This window comes from Nerophis lumbriciformis, linkage group LG33 (assembly GCF_033978685.3).
Source record: "Nerophis lumbriciformis linkage group LG33, RoL_Nlum_v2.1, whole genome shotgun sequence".
Taxonomy (NCBI): domain Eukaryota; kingdom Metazoa; phylum Chordata; class Actinopteri; order Syngnathiformes; family Syngnathidae; genus Nerophis; species Nerophis lumbriciformis.
The window spans coordinates 11,008,339-11,030,821 of record NC_084580.2 but is presented as its reverse complement, the minus strand read 5'-3'; the positions used below and the strand labels follow the sequence as shown (position 1 = coordinate 11,030,821).

The 22,483-nt window shown below is 38.9% G+C and overlaps 1 protein-coding gene across 1 annotated transcript in view; it reads right to left on the bottom strand.

Moving 5' to 3' along the window:
• The window catches only part of oxct1a (3-oxoacid CoA transferase 1a), a 148,980-nt gene that overhangs the window by 108,632 nt on the left and 17,865 nt on the right, over positions 1-22,483 (bottom strand). The window contains exons 6-7 of the mRNA XM_061928216.1: positions 19,562-19,668; positions 17,175-17,235 (exon numbers count right to left, since the gene is read on the bottom strand). Coding sequence (XP_061784200.1) covers positions 17,175-17,235; positions 19,562-19,668 — 168 coding nt within the window. The remainder of the gene's footprint in view (positions 1-17,174; positions 17,236-19,561; positions 19,669-22,483) is intronic.

The following is a 22,483-nucleotide window of genomic DNA, read 5'->3' as shown; positions in this document are numbered from 1 at the left end:
ATTTGTTTACTTAATTATTGTATATTATTCATTTATTCACTGTTCTGTTACAAACAGAGAACAAGGAAATTGAATAAAATAGCTATGATATGAGAAGGGGTAGGATTAAATAAGCTCTGCTTCTTGCTACTCCTTTTCGGACGTGCTGTAATGAAACAACTGGAAATATGTGATACATTACATTGCCAACGTATGCATGTTCGTAATAAACTGAAACTGAACTGAACAATGTTTAGAGGACCCGTTCAACTGCTGTATCCTTTGGAATGATGATATTGTCAAATGTCAAATGTCTTCATGTTATGTATACATTTTATTTATATTAAGTTTATGCAAAATGTCATATTGCGGTTAAAACGTGTGGCGAATAGTGTAATTTCCATTTTTATTTAATTATCGGCTTGATTGCATTGTCAAGTGTAGTGACATAGTTTGGCCTCAGGTGTCGCTAATGCAGAAATTCTATGAAAGAGAGCCAAGAAGGAGAAGAAGCTTCAAGAAGTCTCGAGAACTATCTCAATCTCTACTGAACGATATACCCTGCATTTATCTCATCCACTTGTACTTGTACTTTCAAACTTTACATTTCAACAAAGGGAAGAGAATTTTCAAACGTGGGCTTCTCCTCTGCACTTTTGCTAGCCAAAGACTGGGTTACAGTGTATTTGTTTACGGAGTAGACGTGTTACTATCTTGGGAACTCAGATTTTTTAGTATGGGACATTTGGTACCATTCAAATTACAAATACATGAACTGTTACAGCCCTAATTGTTGTCAATGTGTTTTAACAATTTTATTTTGAAATTCGGGGTGCACAATAAATATGCGAATAGCAGGACATACAACATAATAATGATAAATCTAACAGCATTAAAAAAAATTTACTTTGACAACCTTTTGTTTATTTTTTTTTAAAAGTTTAACAATGGGTATCATTCATATGAATATGTTATAAGTTATAATATAGATAAATAACATATTGGTTATTTCAAAGGTTTTTGAGAAGTAGGAACTTATCTGTATTAGTACCGACTTGAAAAAACAAATATCCTGCATATCTATTTGAAATGGGATAATCCTTTGCTGAATGTTCTAAATTCCTGTTTCCACGCCAGTGTTGAATTGAACTAAAAGCAATTTGGCAAAATAAATAAAATAACACCACTGAATTAATTACTATGAGAGATAAAAGAGCAACGGGAGGGAATGCTCTGCTTTGATCTATTCTCTGGTTGTGCTGTGTCCTACCAAGCACCAGGGCTTTTCAGTCTACCTATGATAAGGAATAACTGGACCAGCTGGATACCATGAAACATTCAACAATTGAATGCCAGCTCTTGGTTGCCAGGCAACCATAGAAAGAGCCAGTTGTGATCTGTCAATTTTCTAAAGGCTTTATCTTGTGTTGTGTTTTTCTTTCCTTCATTTGAAATGTCATGAATAAAAAGTATTATTATAGTACAATTAAAAAATAGTGTCTATTAGTACAGTGGTTTTGGACATGAATTCTCTGTTCAACAGTTTAAAGTATGATAGATACAAATTTGTTGTATGTAGCAATTGTATAAATAATGCAGCTTTTAAAAGCACTTGTGTTGGAAATTAAATTAAATCAATACAAAAAACAGTGGAGCAGATATGGTTCAGGTCGTTTGTGCATGACACGCATACTGAACGCTGTCAGAAAACAAAAGGTAAGTATACAAACCACCTGCAATTGGTTTCTTTTCCAGCTTCAACTGGCACGCCATGGCAGTGGTGTCAATATTGACAGCCGATTTATAGCTAAGCATGCACTGAATGCTAAATGTATATTTATTTTCAGCCAGACGGTAATTGCCTCACTATCGGACAGGTGCTTCCGAATGGATATTGCAATACCCTATCTAATCACTTTGTTGTCACAGATTAGATGCTCAGACACAGACAATGTCCATATCTTAGTTACACATAAAAAGGGACTCTTGAAGCTGGTAGGCACATTCACTCTATGTCAGTGGATTGTACAGCTACAATGTGGATGCACGGTACTTAAACACAACCTACATGTCATCAATACTTTATGTATGTGGAGAAGAAACAACATTCGATGTGTTGTTTTAACAATACCGAGTAGAGATTGGTATCAATGTACTAAAGTTTTTGATCAAATTGCTCTCTGAATGTTCTGATCTCCTCTTTTGATACCAGTCTTATTGAGCACAAGCAAGAGAAGTTGCACAATAGTGGATGTGCCTCAACTACCCATAACCGACATCATGTTGTCGTTCTTTACGACATCAAACTATAATTTAAGGCTTGATGAATACTGCCTGGGGATAACCGTTGGCTACGCAAACATGCAATGTGATCAGAAAAATTACATTAGCAATTAGCTTGATCCAAGTTCCGATTGTTGTTACAATTTGATTTTTGTGATTTATTTGTGTATCCATCCATCCATTTTCTACCGCTTATTCCCTTTTGGGGTCGCGGGGGGCGCTGGAGCCTATCTCAGCTACAATATTTGTGTAATGAATAGCAAATTATTTGCAATGTATGTTTTATTGCATTGTTGTTAGAGGACAAAATGGAATTAAACTACCATAAATGCTCTAATTAACACCTATAATCAATTAACTAGAGTATCTTAAAAGTCACTAGGTACATGGTCTACAGAAGCAAAGTAGCGCTCGGTCCAAAACCTGTGGCTGTAGACAACCTGGTCTAAATCTGTCAACTTTATCTACCTCTACATGCAATTCAAAATGTAGGTCAGCTGTTGGTGTGTTACATTAAACTCGTCAGTGCTATAAGTGGTGGTTAAGGGGAACATTATCACAATTTCAGAATGGTTAAAACCATTAAAAATCAGTTCCCAGTGGCTTATTATATTTTTCGAAGTTGTTTTCAAAATTTTACCCATCACGCAATATCCCTAAAAAAAGCTTCAAAGTGCCTGATTTTAACCATCGTTATAAACACCCGTCCATTTTCCTGTGACGTCACATAGTGAATACAAACAAACATGGCGGAAAGAACAGCAAGATATAGCAACATTAGCTCGGATACAGACTCGGATTTCAGCGGCTTAAGCGATTCAACAGATTACGAATGTATTGAAACGGATGGTTGTAGTGTGGAGGCAGGTAGCGAAAACGAAATTGAAGAAGAAACTGAAGCTATTGAGCCATATCGGTTTGAACTGTATGCAAGCGAAACCGACGAAAATGACACGACAGCCAGCGACATGGGAGAATGCGAGGACGAATTCGGCGATCGCCTTGTATGTGTTTGTTTGGCATTAAAGGAAACTAACAACTATGAACTAGGTTTACAGCATATGAAATACATTTGGCAACAACATGCACTTTGAGAGTGCAGACAGCCCAATTTTCATCAATTAATATATTCTGTAGACATACCCTCATGTCAGCAGGCCAGGGAAGCTAGGGTCGATATTTTTCTCTTGACGATTGAGCCAAGACATCCAGGGGGTTTAGCTCGCTCGTCTGCGGGAACAAACTGCCGCCATTGCTTGCCGTGCTACCGAGGTCCTTTGTCCCTGAATTGCTCACACAGTCCGGCAGATTCAATGGGGGTCTGGCGGCAGATTTCTTTGACTTTATCGTTGGAAATGCATCTGCTTTGAGTGTCGCAGGATATCCACACATTCTTGCCATCTCTGTCGTAGCATAGCTTTCGTCGGTAAAGTGTGCGGAACAAACGTCCAATTTCTTGCCACTTTCGCATCTTTGGGACACTGGTGCAATTTGAATCCGTCCCTGTTCTTGTTGTTACACCCTCCGACAACACACCGACGAGGCATGATGTCTCCAAGGTACGGAAAACAGTCGAAAAAACGGAAAATAACAGAGCTGATTTGACTCGGTGTTTGAGAAAATGGCGGATTGCTTCCCGATGTGACGTCACGTTGTGACGTCATCGCTCTGAGAGCAAATATTAGAAAGGCGTTTAATTCGCCAAAATTCACCCATTTAGAGTTCGGAAATCGGTTGAAAAAATATATGGTCTTTTTTCTGCAACATCAAGGTATATATTGACGCTTACATAGGTCTGGTGATAATGTTCCCCTTTAAGCAGTTTGCTCCTTATTGCTATTACAACATTGGTTCTGTTGCTGATATGTTGTGTAATATACTTGTTAATTAATGACCATATGGTTAGAGAACTAGGTTTTCCTTTCAGTTTTTTTATGCACCTGAAATAAATATTGAAGTGAAAAAACTAAGTTGCTATACAGGGCTTGCGACAAATTTACTCACAAATGCACCTAAAAATAGACTGCGCGACTTGGCATTTTGCTCCTAAATTAAATACATCCAAATTTGATCACACTCGAGTACATTTTTTGCCCATCTGTACAGCATGTTTGAAACTAACTTAAACCATAACCAAATAGACAAGTGATTGACGCGGAAGTGTCACTGATCCCTCCCTCCTGCGCCATAGACAGAGAGGAGCCCTTCTTCTCCTAGTTTACACACTCAGTAACACGGAAGAAACTAGACCTTAGTTGGAGGAACTGGTCAGTAAAAGACAATGTTTTTTTTCATCACCTTAAAACTGGACACAAACTGCGCTGCGCACCAGTAATTACGAGGGTCGGAGGTAATATTGAACAACAAATCAATGATATACAGTGAAAAACTTGCCATCCAAACGATACTATGTTTGTTGACAAGAACATACAGCAATGAAAGCACATTCAATTTATTTATTAAGCAGAGGTAACCCAAACCAGGAAAAGATTCAAAAGAACTGCCGCCAGAGCTGACAAACTGCCGCTGCTGACCTGCTAAGCTCACAAAAACAGCTCAAGCTAAAAAGCCTGTAAGACTCAGACTGAGCGTGGATTCGCTGAAATCACACGTCATTCTGCACCGACTTTTAAAGGCACGCACACAGACGCACACAAACTATTCTCATATGAAACTTATCTCAACTGCATTATGCCACATAAGATTTTTTTATGGATAAAGCATTAATTACTTTCCCTAGTAATTAATTAAAGAGTAAGTCCGTTAGAAATTCAATTACTTTTTTGGTAAAGTTACAAGTAACTAGAATTAATTACTTTTTAAAAGTATTTTTCAGAACACACAGCATCATGAAACAGTTGGCAGGTTTGTGTTCATGGCTAAAATATTTGTCCTATAATGTTTACCTATAAAAACACCATTGTGAAAGGTAAATTATTTTCGTGTTGCTGCTGACGTTTAAGCAAGTCCACTTAAACCAAGGCACTTTATTTCACATTTTGTTTTTCTGTGTTTTTGTTGTTTGAGTGTTAATGTTAATAACGAAATGGTGATATTTAAGACATTTCATATTGCCACTACATTTCTTTCTGTGCTACCACTTTTTTTCATTTAGAAGCTTCGGTGCTACTAGTGGAAACAGCTAAGCTATACTGTATATTGATTTATTTTTACATTTCAAAAGCAATAGCCTACCTCCAGCTATCCCCTGCTCCTAGTTAGTAGGGCTGGGCAAACAATTTGAGTGATTATGGATCGATGTCTTTTAAATTTTGCAATATCAATTCGGAAGGCATAATAAATACCAATTACCCCCGTCCACCTCCCCTGCCCACTGGTAGCAGCACTGGTTACACTGACAATGCTAACGTCAGGTGCCAACAACATGGAGTGCGAAGCAAAACAAAAGAAAGTGATGGACTTTCTGGCAATATTTTTTGTCACCCAATTCTCCGTGGACCATATAAATATGCAGTAATGAACACACTGTATAAAGAAACAGAAGCCATCGCAACGTTGGCAAAGATCACTCACTTGCCGGAATAAACTGAACCAAACTGAACTGAACTGAACAAGCAGCTCGTGCTCAAAGTGAACCACACTACAATATGATCATGCCATGTAAATATTTGACCGGAACTGTTATTTTTATTGATTAAATTTGTAGCTTACGGTCTTGTAAGATCCACACTGAAGAAAGAACAGTAGCCGTAATCAGGAGGTACTTTTGTTTATACTTACATCTCCCTGCAAGCAGCGCTGTCGTCAGAATAAACAAGCTTACATGCCAGGCTTTCACAATAAAATCGCTGTGCATTACATCATGTCCGACCGTAATAAAAGTACAAAAACATTTAAGAAAGATAATATTTTGCACTTGAAGAAACAACACCTTAATGATAATTTTAGTAATGGAATGTTGCAATACAACTTGCATTCCTTTATTTCAAAAATGCCCTTTTGTAGACTTTTAAGGAAGTTAAAACTGTCCAAAGTTGATTATGGTGAAGCAAGAAAACAAAAGTAAATTTGCATGCAACAGATTTGAGAAATGTTCAGTATTTAAGTGTCGATCAAATTGTATTAAATTGTGATTACCGTATTTTTCGGACTATAAGTCGCAGTTTTTTTCATAGTTTGGCCGGGGGTGCAACTTATACTCAGGAGCGACTTATGTGTGAAATTATTAACACATTACCGTAAAATATCAAATAATATTATTTAGCTCATTCACGTAAGAGACTAGACGTATAAGATTTCATCGGATTTAGCAATTAGGAGTGACAGATTGTTTGATATGTTATAGTTATTTGAATGACTCTTACCATAATATGTTACGTTAACATACCAGGCACGTTCTCAGTTGGTTATTTATGCCTCATATAACGTACACTTATTCAGCCTGTTGTTCACTATTCTTTATTTATTTTAAATTGCCTTTCAAATGTCTATTCTTGGTGTTGGGTTTTATCAAATAAATTTCCCCCCAAAATGCGACTTATATATGTTTTTTTCCTTCTTTATTATGCATTTTCGGCCGGTGCGACTTATACTCCGGAGCGACTTATACTTCGAAAAATGCGGTACTCAATTCAGAACCTTATGAATTGAAATCAAATCTATTTGGGAAATTGGCCATGATACCCAACCCTATTTGTGAACAAAAGTGTGTCCTTGTGTCTCTTTGCTGTTTAGGGAAATAAATACCCTGGCTATATTTTGAGTATTTACACTACATAATATAGTTTTCTTGGTATGTAGCTTTCAAACTTATGGTCAGTCCTGCAACACAGTCACCTTTTCTAATTATTTCTCCTTACTAGAATATGCGTACATTTTTGTACTACTTACTTATGTTGGCCTTTGCACTCAGCTAAAGTACACATTTATTGTGTTCATCACCGTTGTCACACCTTGTTAGGTCCTGCATGGCAGGTGCAGCCTGGCGGTGGGATTTAAATCTCGCCCACACAGCATGTCACATCATTCTCCTCAGTGCTCTCTCGTCTAGTCTGATTGATTTAAGTGATTGCTTATCAGCAGTAAATACGCTCAGGCACCATTTGTAAGCGCCGTACTTTTTAACCCTGCTAAACTCATCATGTCCGCTCACTAAAGCTTTAAGCTGACGACGGGCCAAAGCCGTCGATTCAATAATAAAAAGCCGGCAGAGTAAGACGAGCATTGTCATTCAAGTCACTACCGTCGCCTTCCCAACTTTCTGCAGACATTGACACGTTTTCCTGGCGTTGTCACTGATGTTGCCCTGACTCCTCTCATTATCACTGTAGAAGAACAGTGGCCTGTTTCTTTATGGCAAATGGAGCACTGACTTTCCAAGTATCACTCGTTCTCATGAATTCTGTGATGCCGCTGTCCTAAAACTAATTGGCATCTACTGTTGATAACCTACTGTGGACTGACAAAAAAATGTTTTTGCCTATTTGCTTGATATTGCTAGTCAGCATCAATTGAGAGAGTCATCTACTGTATGTATGATAGAAATTATCGGTGTGCCATCTTCGGCATGTCACAATTCGATTTGATTTTGGGTGCAAGAATTCGATTATTGCGTGACAATAACTATTTTGTAGGATTATAACTATTATTGATGCATATTTTCTCCAATGCAAGATTTCTTCTGAATACAGTATATTTATCAGTAATCAAATCAAATCAAATCAACTTTATTTATAAAGCACATTTAAAATTTACCACAGTGGTAGCCAAAGTGCTGTACAATGAGCAGGTTAAAAGATAATACGAGTACCGAGCAAACACAAAACAACACAAACAGAACACGATAAAAAAAAAATATATATATATATAATAAATAAAAACATAAAAACATAAAAACAGGTTCACAGCAGGTGTATTATGGGGCGCCATTGCAGGATGGATATCACTCAGTGTTAAAAGCCATGGAATAAAAGTATGTTTTTAAAAGAGATTTAAAAACAGGAAGAGAGGAGGCTTGTCTAACACCCAGAGGTAGGTCGTTCCAGAGCTTGGGAGCAGCAACGGCGAAAGCTCTGTCACCTATAAACTAGTATTAATTAATTAAAGTAAACAGAACATTTCCCACAAGAAAAAGTTGCTCTCATTAATCAAAGTCCATTAAGTGCCTTTAAAGGGGTTGCAAAACTATCGTTTCTTACTTATTTGTACCTGTGTTTGTGTATTTAGGATCTGCATAAGTCCTGAAAATTTGAAATTAAACCCTGCAGGCATTGCAGAGATATTTATTAAACAGTCTGGCCTTCTTTTATACTTCATCCAAACAAGCTGTTTGGAATGTGCCTAATTTGTAAAACTTTTCCCAGCTGTGAGGTCAACAGATATATCCATGTATGGCAGAAATGTACCAAAGGAATTTACGCGAGTCCCCTATTTTAGTCCGACACCGTAGTCAATAAGCTCATATCCTCTTGTTGTGGGGCAGACTGGCTCGTGCATGCACATGTATCCTCCGCTGTTTCCATTTCTAATACAAAGTAGTGTATAGTTAGCACTTATACCTGTCAGTAGACTTGATATTGAAGCGCTAAAACTACAACATGACTGACAGGGGAAAAGACACAGTCAAAGTGGAGGCACGTAAATAAGACCGCCCACAAAAATGATTGTCTGATTGTTATTCATTACTCCGGTACTCTTGTTTTGTTCTGTATATTGTACAGTATTTTGTATTTCTACAGTGTTTTGTATACTGTACAGGATTATTTTTATTGGATAGTAGTCTGTTTATTTCAATTGTTAGTTTTTTTCTTTATTACCTCGTGTGTAATTTATTTTTACCCCATATTTGTTCCCACTACCGCACCTTAAGTTGGAGTCCTTAATCTCGTTATATGCAAATATAATGACAATAAAGTCCACTCTATTCTATTCTATTCTAAAAAGGTGCATTATGAAGAGACGGTCAGAAAGCAGCTTGAAGAAGGTCAATAAAACATCATCTATGCAAAATTTGGACCAAGGAGCCACCATTAAATGTTATGTAGACCACAAGGAAGTGTTCTAAATGTAGACAAAAATCATAATATGACCCCTTTAAGAATTAAGACTTCTTTAACCAAAATGATCTGCTGTTTTTAAAGATTTCGGCACTAGCAAGTTTATCACAAAACAAGTTATTCGGAAATATAAATACAAACTGGCAAAAAAACTAGGTCTGACAAAATTAACGAGTTAACTCGTGATTAATCACAAAAAAATGTTGCATCTGTCATGTAGAGTTGCAGATTAATCAAGCAATTTATTTTGCGCGCACATGCTCTTTTTACCTTAACCACAGATGGTTACCTGTGGGTAACCACATGGTAACCCATGTTGGTTGTTATACGGTAAGTGATCAGGTCAATGCATAGGCCAGTGTAAAGATGAGTGAGGAGACTCTGGCTGGCGTGCTCGCTGGCAAATTTCACTTCAAAATAAACCCCGACAAGACTTTAGTTAAAACTGTTACCAGGTTTTGAGCAAATAAATGACGTACATTGGTAAAATAATTAAAACATTTAAAACTGTTAGTGTATGACATTCTGACATCCATCCATCCATTGTCTACCGGTTGTCTCTTTTGGGGTCGCTGGAGCCTATCTCAGCTGCATTCGTGCGGAAGGCAGGGTACAATATTGGGTTATTTTAAGGTTAATTTAAATTTTGTACAGTAGGGAAGGGGTTCATATTGCCCTACTCCTGGATGGCTCTCACGTGAGATGAAGGTGGGGGGTTAATCATTTTGCAATGCAGTCCATTGTAAATGATGGAAAGTGCCACTCTACATAGCAACTGACGCTGTGGTCGAAGTTGGAATTGCCACAAAACACATTTTAAGATATTCAACACTCTTCTGCCGTCTGGCCCCCCCCCCCCAATTCGTCAGGTTTAATGCGGCAGGTAAACCGCAACGTATGGGGCCATATGAATCCCCTTCCTACAGTAAATAAGTAATTTACTATGAATAATCCTGATTAATTCTAATTCAAATGCGTGATTATTATATATATATATATATATATATATATATATTTAATAATCATGTAACATCACAACACATAACTTATTTTAATTTAAGTCACCAGCTTTTTGCACAGCGACCTGTCAGTTATGTGTAGTTTGTCAGTTTGTTTCTGATCACGCTGTGTGTGTGTTGGCACGAGTAAGAGTAGACAGTTGAGTGTGGGGGGGAAAAAAAATTGTTGTTGTTGTTGCTTTGGTGTGGTTAATAAAGAAATTGTTGATCGACCACCTCTTTGTCATCTTAAAAGGTGCTGTTTAGCGTCTTCCTCACAGTAACATTTTTCATAGCAGAAAATACCTTATGTTACAATTAGTGGTTTAACAGAACGCATTTGTTCGATAATTGTCTATATTTATCACAATTACCGTATTTTTTGGAGTATAAGTCACTCCGGAGTATAAGTTGCACCGGCCGAAAATGCATAATGAAGAAGGAAAAAAACATATATAAGTCGCACTGGAGTATAAGTCGCATTTTTGGGGGAAATGTATTTGATAAAACCCAACACCAAGAATAGACATTTGAAAGGCAATTGAAAATAAATAAAGAATAGTGAACAACTGGCTGAATAAGTGTACGTTATATGACGCATAAATAACCAACTGAGAACGTGCCTGGTATGTTAACGTAACATATTATGGTAAGAGTCATTCAAATAACTATAACATATAGAACATGCTATACGTTTACCAAACAATCTGTCACTCCTAATCGCTAAATCCCATGAAATCTTATACGTCTAGTCTCTTACGTGAATGAGCTAAATAATATTATTTGATATTTTACGGTAATGTGTTAATAATTTCACACATAAGTCGCTCCTGAGTATAAGTCGCACCCCCGGCCAAACTATGAAAAAAACTGCGACTTATAGTCCGAAAAATACGGTACAAAGTTTATGTAATAAAAATGTTTACCAGCCCAAATAAAATGATTGGTGTTTACGGCGGTCACTCACGTATGTGCAGGGAGCGCGTGCACACATACAAAAACAGTTCAAATTAAGCAACAAACAATTTTCAGTGTTGTTGTTGTTACGGTAGGTGCGGCTTGGTTCGGTTGGTAGAGTGGCCGTGCCAGCAACTTGAGGGTTCCAGGTTCGATGCCCGCTTTCGCCATCCTAGTCACTGCAGTTGGGTGCTTGGGCAAGACACTTTACCCACAAGTCCCACCTACACTGGTTTAAATGTAGCTTAAAGGGGAACATTATCACCAGACCTATGTAAGCGTCAATATATACCTTGATGTTGCAGAAAAAAGACCATATATTTTTTTAACCGATTTCCGAACTCTAAATGGGTGAATTTTGGTGAATTAAACGCCTTTCTATTATTCGCTCTCGGAGCGATGACGTCAAAACGTGACGTCACATCGGGAAGCAATCCGCCATTTTCTCAAACACATTACAAACACCGAGTCAAATCAGCTCTGTTATTTTCCGTTTTTTCGACTGTTTTCCGTACCTTGGAGACATCATGCCTCGTCGGTGTGTTGTCGGAGGGTGTAACAACACGAACAGGGACGGATTCAAGTTGCACCAGTGGCCCAAAGATGCAAAATTGGCAAGAAATTGGACGTTTGTTCCGCACACTTTACCGACGAAAGCTATGCTACGACAGAGATGGCAAGAATGTGTGGATATCCTGCGACACTCAAAGCAGATGCATTCCCAACAATAAAGTAAAAGAAATCTGCCGCCAGACCCCCAGGAAAAGAGAGCGGATGAGGGTATGTCTACAGAATATATTAATTGATGAAAACTGGGCTGTCTGCACTCTCAAAGTGCGTGTTGTTGCCAAATGTATTTCATATGCTGTAAACCTAGTTCATAGTTGTTAGTTTCCTTTAACGGCATGGCGTAGTGGGTAGAGCAACCGTGCCAGAAACCTGAGGGTTGCAGGTTCGCTCCCCGCCTCTTACCATCCAAAAAATCGCTGCCGTTGTGTCCTTGGACGGGACACTCACACCGGTGAATTGAATGATGAATGATAGGTGGTGGTCGGAGGGGCGGTTGGCGCAAATTGCAGCCACGCTTCCGTCAGTCTACCCCAGGGCAGCTGTGGCTATGAAAGTAGCTTACCACCACCAGGTAAAGATGGGTTCTACATGTAAAGCGACTTTGGGTACTTAGAAAAGCGCTATACAAATCCCAGTTATTATTATTATTATTATTAATGCCAAACAAACACATACCAATCGTTGGGTAGAAGGCGATCGCCGAATTCGTCCTCGCTTTCTCCCGTGTCGCTGGCTGTCGTGTCGTTTTCGTCGGTTTCGCTTGCATACGGTTCAAACCGATATGGCTCAATAGCTTCAGTTTCTTCTTCAATTTCGTTTTCGCTACCTGCCTCCACACTACAACCATCCGTTTCAATACATGCGTAATCTGTTGAATCGCTTAAGCCGCTGTTTGTATCGGCATCACTGTGTGACGTCACAGGAAAATGGACGGGTGTATATAACGATGGTTAAAATCAGGCACTTTGAAGTTTTTTTTAGGGATATTGCGTGATGGGTAAAATTTTGAAAAAAACTTCGAAAAACATAATAAGCCACTGGGAACTGATTTTTAATGGTTTTAACCATTCTGAAATTGTGATAATGTTCCCCTTTAATAAAGCTCCTTCTTTTTCTCTATCCTGTTGTAGTGAGGCTGTTGCCATTCCTAATATAAAGTAGTGTACAGTTCTAACTTATATCTGTCAGTAGACTCGCTATGGAAAAATAAAATAAGCCACTGGGAACTGATTTTTAATGGTTTTAACCCTTCTGAAATTGTGATAATGTTCCCCTTTAACATCAATACTTATGGAACATGTCCACAAAAAATCTAGCTGTCAACACTGAATATTGCATTGTTGCATTTCTTTTCACAGTTCTTTTTGACAGACTTTTTGGTGAGGGTCAAACCGTCATGGCATGGGGGAAACTCTGAGTTTATGGTAATGAATGGAATAGCCTACTTGATTTGATGTTCAATTTATGAACTTACATTCATATTTTGTTGAAGTATTATTCAATAAATATATTTATAAAGGATTTTTGAATTGTTGCTATTTTTAGAATATTTAAAAAAAATCTCACGTACCCCTTGGCATACCTTCAAGTGCCCCCAGGGGTACGCGTACCCCCATTTGAGAACCACTGCTCTAGAGAAAAGCACTAAACAGATATAATTCACAATTTACAGAGAATATACATTCAATGACAGCTAACACGAACTACCCAAATTGCTATTATTAGCTAACAACACCCAAACCCAAACAACCCGTGCATGTGTTGCGTACGTACGTCATTATGTCCAAGAAGCCGTAAAAGGGCAGGATATACTGTGTAAAATACATTGGAGAGTTGGCACCTTCTAGGCCTCTATGTAAATGTTGCAAACAGCCCCTTTTAATAGTCATGGTAGACGCTACAATACAGTCCTTCCCTAAAAAAGAATTGCTATCATGGAAAATAATCAACATTTGCTGATCGATATTCACAGTCACATGTTGCATGGCTAAGAATGTACTAGCACACCTCTTATGGAAATGTGTTTCTCTGTAATTTACAAAAGCCAATAATTTATTTTCAGATTGTGATTAAGATTTTGTTCACAATAAACTCAGAAGGGTGCCTATACGGGAGGTGTGAAGCTGAGACCGCACGTACAGCACACACAAAAATAGAGAATGGCTTTCACATTTCTTCACTGTCAAATGCCAGGGTAAATGGATAACCAGACGGGGAGATTGAAACGAGATATGACACAGAGCTGAGCGACCTGACACCGCGAGTGAGCCAAGACGGCCGGTCACTCCAGACATTAAAAACGTTGAAAATTTCAGCATTAAACCATGACTCTTTGATTTGGCTACAGTAAAGAAAGAAAGGAGGTTTATACTTCTGTAGGTGGATCATGTGATTTGTTTTGCTGTATTCGCCAATGCTTTTTTTGCCTTTTTGTCTACACATTTCAGTGTTTCCCACAGGACAGGCATCTATTTGTGGTGGTGTGGTCGGGGGGCGGGGGGTGGCGGCGGCAGCGGCGATGACCAAGAAGAACGCGGAGTTGGAATATAAGTACAACACTTTATGTACATATTTAGCTCATTAAAATTACCGACAGGAAGGCGAGAAACACTTTATTTCAACAGACTCTGGCGCCGTACCTGTCGTCAAAACTCCAAAGACCGACTGCACAGTTGCGCTAACAAAATAAGAGTCTCAGAAAGCTGGCGTGCACAAGCTAGCAAGCTACGGAGTTTGCCGACAATGTATTTCTTGTAAAGTGTATACAAAGGAGTACAGAAGCTGGACAAATAAGATGCCAAAAACCAACCACTTTCATGTGGTATTGGACAGAAAGGAGGACTTTTTTTCTCCTCCATTCGAAAATGCGGACGTTATCAGCCCCACTGTCTGATTCCAATCAATGCAAGTCATCAGAATCAGGTAATACACCAACTTATATTGTATTCTTGTCTTCATGAAAGAAAGGAATCTATATGTGTTAAACATGCTTGTATTATCTTTAAACACCTTTAACTTGTTAACAATATTAACTATATGTATCAAACATACTTGTATTATCATTAAACACCTTTAATTTATTAACAATATTAACTATGTGTTAAACATGCTTGTATTATCTTTAAACACCTTTAACTTGTTAACAATATTAACTATATGTATTAAACATACTTGTATTATCATTAAACACCTTTAATTTATTAACAATATTAACTATATGTGTTAAACATGCTTGCATTATCATTAAACACCTTTAACTTGTTAAAAAAACATATATTTCATAAATAAGTAAATATAAATGATATATATGAATGAGGTAGATCCCCACGACTTGATCAATTGAAAAGTAGCTCGCCTGCAGAAAAAGTGTGAGCACCCCTGAGTTGCACCCATCTGAACAGGTCAGCCACCTGTTTAAAGCCCGATCACAGTTGAAATCTTGAAATGAAGGGCCTTTAATGGCCAAAACATTAACCTGGACAACATTTTAACAGCTGGTTGGCTCAGATTTTATTCTTTTCATTGCATTCACATGCTGCAGTGGACAGTGGACAATTTAGCTTCATTATTAATGCAGTATCTGAAGCACCGTCTCCACGTGTGTTTATTGACAACAGGGTTATAACCTGGACACGTTAGCTCGTCGGTATGAAAACAGGAGACTGTTACTACGTGCGTCTGCCCCGGACCCCGAGTCAAACAGCGGCGGTGTTAATGAAGCAGCGTCAGGCTGCTCACCGTCAGTGAAACGCTCGGTGAAATCGCGGATTAACGTTAAATATATGACGAGCCGCGAGCGATGCAGCTATAACCTATCTACCTATAACCTATATTACCCTCGTATTTTGATCCGGTCGGTCTTCTTCTTCTTCTTCTTGCCCACCAGGTGAATTAAGTGCCATTGGCGGAGTTACAATGCATAGTAGGCTACCGCCACCTACTGCACCGGAGTTGTAACTACAAGGTACATTCACAGACAGAGTCCCATTGCTTTTATGAGCGGTCGAGCGAGTCAAAAGCCGAAAAATCCATTTGTGGCGGACGTAATTCTTTCGTGGCGGGCCGCCACAAATAAATGAATGTGTGGGAAACACTGCATTTCTCTTGGGTGATGACACAGTGATGTTGGTATATACAAAAATATTAAATGTGTAACGGTACGTCAATAATTATGGTTTGGTACATAGAAATATGAGGTTGTTCACTAGAGCTGCAACTAATGATGATTTTAAGAGTCGACTTGTCAGTAATTATTTTTTCACTTATTCGACTACTAAAACGATTGCTTATGATCTGATGTACATTTTTGAGTTCAACGCCGAGTCCGCGACTTGATTTTAACTCATTTTTAAAACTTATTATAGTCAATTGTAACAAAATGATCATAAATTACCAATAATTTAATGGGTTTCCTTTATTACACAAAGTATATAAACACAGAGAACAATAAACTACAGGGTTACAGTGAAAAATGTCCTATAAACATGACATTTAGTGCAAAAAAATATTTTTATCTAGTACTGTTAATTCAAACTTTATGTAAAATTATTTTTGTCATTTTTTTCTATTATTGAATTTCATTTGATGCATGTTTTTATCAACAACAAAAAATAATAAAAAGAAGAACGATCTATTTTTAATACAAAATAACAAATTTGCCGTAATCAAAATATACATTCGCCAATCTTCCTGACACAACTTTGACCCTGGATCGAACCAAATACGACTGCCTTAAGAAATCAGCACTAATGCTGGGTGCCAAAGGGGACAGTGAGAATATAAGGGGAAATGTGCTACTATATTCTTAACAGTAAATAAGCAGGAAGAGGCTAGAAATACGTTTTCAGTGCAATTTTACATTAAACGCCCTGGCATTCATTTACTGACGTCTAACATGCGTGTCTTCACACAAAACAGGGCACCCCACGGATCGCGGGGCCCAAAGCACAGCACGTGATCAGCGTATAAAAGGACACGAAGGGGGGCAATCCCTAAAGCAGTCACTCAGGACATTGCTTTGAGACCCTGGAAATGGTGGCATTGTTTGAAGATAGAGATAATGAAAAATGTTAGTGTATTTTTCATCAGAATCAGTAATAAGAGGATTCTCGTTAATATATTTGCTGCTTACAATGTGAATGTATTCAAGTTTCAAACTACAAAAGTGTACTTATTTAAACAAAAGAACAGTTGGCACTTATACATCCAAAAGGCACATAGGGATTACTTTTGTTAAGTTTTTAATCAAATTGTTTTGAATTATTGCTGTCACTTGTACTTGTTGCCTTTATTTTTATAGTGGTAAGAGGGAGTATTTTAGGCCATATCACTCAGCCCTTATACTGGGTATAAAAAAATAAAAAAAACCTACCTCAACTATGGTGGTTTTGGCTGCCTTGCACATGGGCTGGTTGAAATTTCTGGCTGTTTTCCTATGAAATGACAGCAAATAAAAAGCAAACAAATGGGAAGTAGAGGTCATTCTCAGCCAAATAGATACATTCAACACGTATTGGGAAGTTTATTGCTAGACATTGCTCTCCTGAGGTTAAAGTCAGTACTGCAGCTACAAACCCCGTTTCCATATGAGTTGGAAAATTGTGTTAGATGTAAATAAAAACGGAATACAATGATTTGCAAATCCTTTTTAACCCATATTTAGTTGAATATGCTACAAAGACAACATATTTGATATTCAAACTGATAAACATTTTTTTTTTTGTGCAAATAATCATTAACTTTAGAATTTGATGCCAGCAACACGTGACAAAGAAGTTGGGAAAGGTGGCAATAAATACTGATAAAGTTGAGGAATGCTCATCAAAGACTTATTTCGAACATCCCACAGGTGAACAGACAAATTGGGAACAGGTGGGTGCCATGATTGGGTATAAAAGTAGATTCCATGAAATGCTCAGTCATTCACAAACAAGGATGGGGCGAGGGTCACACTTTGTCAACAAATGCGTGAGCAAATTGTTGAACAGTTTAAGAAAAACCTTTCTCAACCAGCTATTGCAAGGAATTTAGAGATTTCACCATCTACGGTCCGTAATATCATCAAAGGGTTCAGAGAATCTGGAGAAATCACTGCACGTAAGCAGCTAAGCCCGTGACCTTCGATCCCTCAGGCTGTACTGCATCAACAAGCAACATCAGTGTGGAAAGGATATCACCACATGGGCTCAGGAACACTTCAGAAACCCACTGTCAGTAACTACAGTTGGTCGCTACATCTGTAAGTACAAGTTAAAACTCTCCTATGCAAGGCCAAAACCGTTTATCAACAACACCCAGAAACGCTGTCGGCTTCGCTGGGCCTGAGCTCATCTAAGATGGACTGATACAAAGTGGAAAAGTGTTCTGTGGTCTGACGAGTCCACATTTCCCAAATTGTTTTTGGAAACTGTGGACGTCGTGTCTTCCGGACCAAAGAGGAAAAGAACCATCCAGATTATTATAGGCGCAAAGTTGAAAAGCCAGCATCTGTGATGGTATGGGGGTGTATTAGTGCCCAAGACATGGGTAACTTACACATCTGTGAAGGCGCCATTAATGCTGAAAGGTACATACAGGTTTTGGAGCAACATATGTTGCCATCCAAGCAACGTTACCATGCACGCCCCTGCTTATTTCAGCAAGACAATGCCATGCCACGTGTTACATCAATGTGGCTTCATAGTAAAAGAGTGCGGGTACTAGACTGGCCTGCCTGTAGTCCAGACCTGTCTCCCATTGAAAATGTGTGCCTAAAATACCACAACGGAGACCCCCGGACTGTTGAACAACTTAAACTGTACATAAAGCAAGAATGGGAAAGAATTCCACCTGAGAAGCTTAAAAAATGTGTCTCCTCAGTTCCCAAACGTTTACTGAGTGTTGTTAAAAGGAAAGGCCATGTAACACAGTGGTGAACATGCCCTTTCCCAACTACTTTGGCACATGTTGCAGCCATGAAATTCTAAGTTAATTATTATTTGCAAAAAAAAAAATTAAGTTTATGAGTTTGAACATCAAATATCTTGTCTTTGTAGTGCATTCAATTGAATTTGTGTTGAAAAGGATTTGCAAATCATTGTATTCCGTTTATATTTACATCCAACACAATTTCCCAACTCATATGGAAACGGGGTTTGTACTTGCAAAATTACTACTATGGAGACGTTTGCAATCACATGGACTTGCCTGACCTCACTAAAAGGCTGTACGAAGCAATCAACAAGCATTGATGTACAGGTTAAGGCGTAATTGCGGCTTCTGAAACGTCTAAAGCTCTCTGCAATTTCTCTTTGAAAAAACTTTTGTTTAATTGAAACTTTAAATCGTCCTCAACCTTAGCTTTGCTGGCTAAATGGTTCGGCTTGCCAACCTTGATTAAAGATCATAGTTACTGCAGGGCTAAATTGAACTGATTTAATTTAGCTGCATAGACTGTGCTGGTCAAAGTCTAAAGAAATCCAGTTTGCAAAGACATTAAAAAAAATAGGAGCACTCAGAGAACACAGACTGAAACAAAAATCAATAAGTAAATGGCTCCTAGGATCTTACAAGGTAAAGAGAGGTAAATTTCTTTCCAGATTCAGAATTTTTTTTTTTGCTCGTTCTAATCAACCTTGAATGAGGTAATAGAAGCAAGTTTTCTGGCCACACTTTACATCCAATGTGCGCTGAATGTTATGCAAATACAAAAAGGGCAAAAGGTAATTCTGTGGATTTCAAATAAGTGCACATATAATTAATTCTGTGTCAGTCCGTTACCTGAAAACAACATTTCCAGCCCTGTCAGCTTTCCATGCCTTGATCAGTGCAAAGTCTCCAGTGATGGCCTCCTCCATGATGTAGTGTCTGCCATTGAACTCCTGCACCTGTAAAGTAACACAGCAGTGGAGGATGAATATACTGTATGGACCTCATCCACAGTCTGCAGGCATGGATTTTTTACCATAAAATATAGCAACGACTTAGTCAAACACATGAGCATCTCATGAAGAAACGGTTGCAACAATAAATCATAATCCAGTGTTTTTTTTTAATAATCCATTCAAAAGGGCCTGTATGAAAACCAATTTTCCCATGAGAAATTTAATTACTCTATTTCAGAAACGTTATTCAGACGGCATTTTTTTATACACATGCAACACAAAGTGCTTTACACCAGTTGTAAAGGAAAGAAAAAAAACATACACCCACTCAACCATTGACATAACAAGAAATAATACGAAAACACAAAATACTTTTTATAGAGAGTATTCATATTTTTTGTGAGGAAAATACAATGCAAAATGAAGATTTCACATAACTTTTACTATTATTAAAAAAGACTCTTGACAGCGATGAACGCACTTGTACTTTGCTACGACTTCTCTCTTGAATTAATAGTGTCTCTCCCTTGTCACAGCGCTGACACATGTGCAGGGCCGTAACTAGGATTAGACAAATACCAAAGTCAAAAATGGGTGGTCCAAGAGGAGCTTGGAAAGGCTGTAGTCATAGGTATCCCAGCATCATATAAATATGATGATCCCGAAAAGTGTTTGTCATTCTTGTTTGGTGTGGGTTCACAGTGTGGCGCATATTTGTAACAGTGTTAAAGTTGTTTATACGGCCACCCTCAGTGTGACCTGTATGGCTGTTGACCAATTATGCTTTGCATTCACTTGTGTGTGTGTGAAAAGTCGTAGATATTATGTGATTGGGCCGGCACGCAAAGGCAGTGCCTTTAAGGTTTATTGGCGCTCTGTATTTCTCCCTACGTCCGTGTACCACTCCATACAGCAGCGTTATAAAAAGTCATACATTTTACTTTTTGAAACCGATACCGATAATTTCCGATATTACATTTTAAAGCATTTATCGGCAGATAATATCGGCAGTCCGATATTATCGGACATCTCTAAACAAAAGCTTTCATTGACAGAGGACTATCACATGTTATATTATCTAACATCTTTGACAATCAGCATGATTTTGTAACAGTCCACTCTATCTATTATTATGCTGGAGTTTAGCATATTAAACAGTTTTAGCATCATTAAAATATGAATTTAAAATCTTTACGACAATTTCAAGTACGACAAGAATTTGACTTTCTGCTTTACAACACAAGTACTAATGACGCGTACTAGGAGAGCCACCGGAGGTCATAGGGGGAAATCTGTCCACATATTCTTATCAGTGATAGAGGATGACGTGGCCAGGAATACGTTTAGGGTAGAATTTCATATGAAGCGCCTTGTCATTCAATAATTTACATTTGACATGTGCTTCTTTACGCAAAACAGGCCCCGCCACAGATCGCAAAGCACTACGCACAGCACGTGTTCTGAAATTACATTATTACATTCACGAGGCCAATGAACGGTAACACTGTGGATATTTAAAGAGATGCTATTATGTTTTACCTCTTTTTTAATCTATTAATCAAAATGTCACAATGTCGGACACTCTTGTTAAAAGGGAAGTGCACTTTTTGGGGGGAATTTTGCTTATCATTTGTTTTTCTATTTTTATGCATTCTAAATCGTAAACTACGGCGAGTATGAGGTGGCTAATAATGCAGATAATGGGAGTAAACTATTGCGCCCCTGAAGCCCTCTATAAAACCATCCAAAAACCGCCAAAAATAATCAATTTACATGTCATGACCTGAATATTAACCAAGTATTAGCGATATTGTTATTACAAGCCCTTTCCCTTTCTTAATGATGTCAATTATCTGTCTGGCTGCACACGCTGGAATCAAGTAGTGAGGGCAGAATAATGAATTTATTGACAGCGCAGGGTGAAAGCTGATGTGTTTACTATGCAAATAAGTAAAGACAGTCCATCCAACCATCCATCTTCTTCCGCTTATCTGAGGTCGGGTCGCGGGGGCAGCAGCCTAAGCAGGGAAGCCCAGACTTTCCTCTCCCCAGCTACTTCGTCCAGCTCTTCCCGGGGAATCCCGAGGCGTTCCCAGGCCAGCCGGGAGACATAGTCTTCCCAATGTGTCCTGGGTCTTCCCCGTGGCCTCCTACCGGTTGGACGTGCCCTAAACACCTCTCTAGGGAGGCGTTCGGGTGGCATCCTGACCAGATGCCCGAACCACCTCATCTGGCTCCTCTCGATGTGGAGGAGCAGCGGCTTTACTTTGAGCTCTTCCCGGATGGCAGAGCTTCCCACCCTATCTCTAAGGGAGAGCCCCGCCACCCGGCGGAGGAAACTCATTTCAGCCGCCTGTACCCGTGATCTTGTCCTTTCGGTCATAACCCAAAGCTCATGACCATAGGTGAGGATGGGAACGTAGATCGACCGGTAAATTGAGAGCCTTCCGGCTCAGCTCCTTCTTCACCACAACGGATCGATACAGCGTCCGCATTACTGAAGACGCCGCACCGATCCGCCTATTGATCTCACGATCCACTCTTCCCCCACTCGTGAACAAGACTCCTAGGTACTTGAACTCCTCCACTTGGGGCAGGGTCTCCTCCCCAACCCGGAGATGGCACTCCACCCTTTTCCGGGCGAGAACCATGGACTCGGACTTGGAGGTGCTGATTCTCATCCCAGTCGCTTCACACTCGGCTGCGAACCGATCCAGTGAGAGCTGAAGATCCTGGCTAGATGAAGCCATCAGGACCACATCATCTGCAAAAAGCAGAGACCTAATCCTGCAGCCACCAAAACCAGATCCCCTCAACG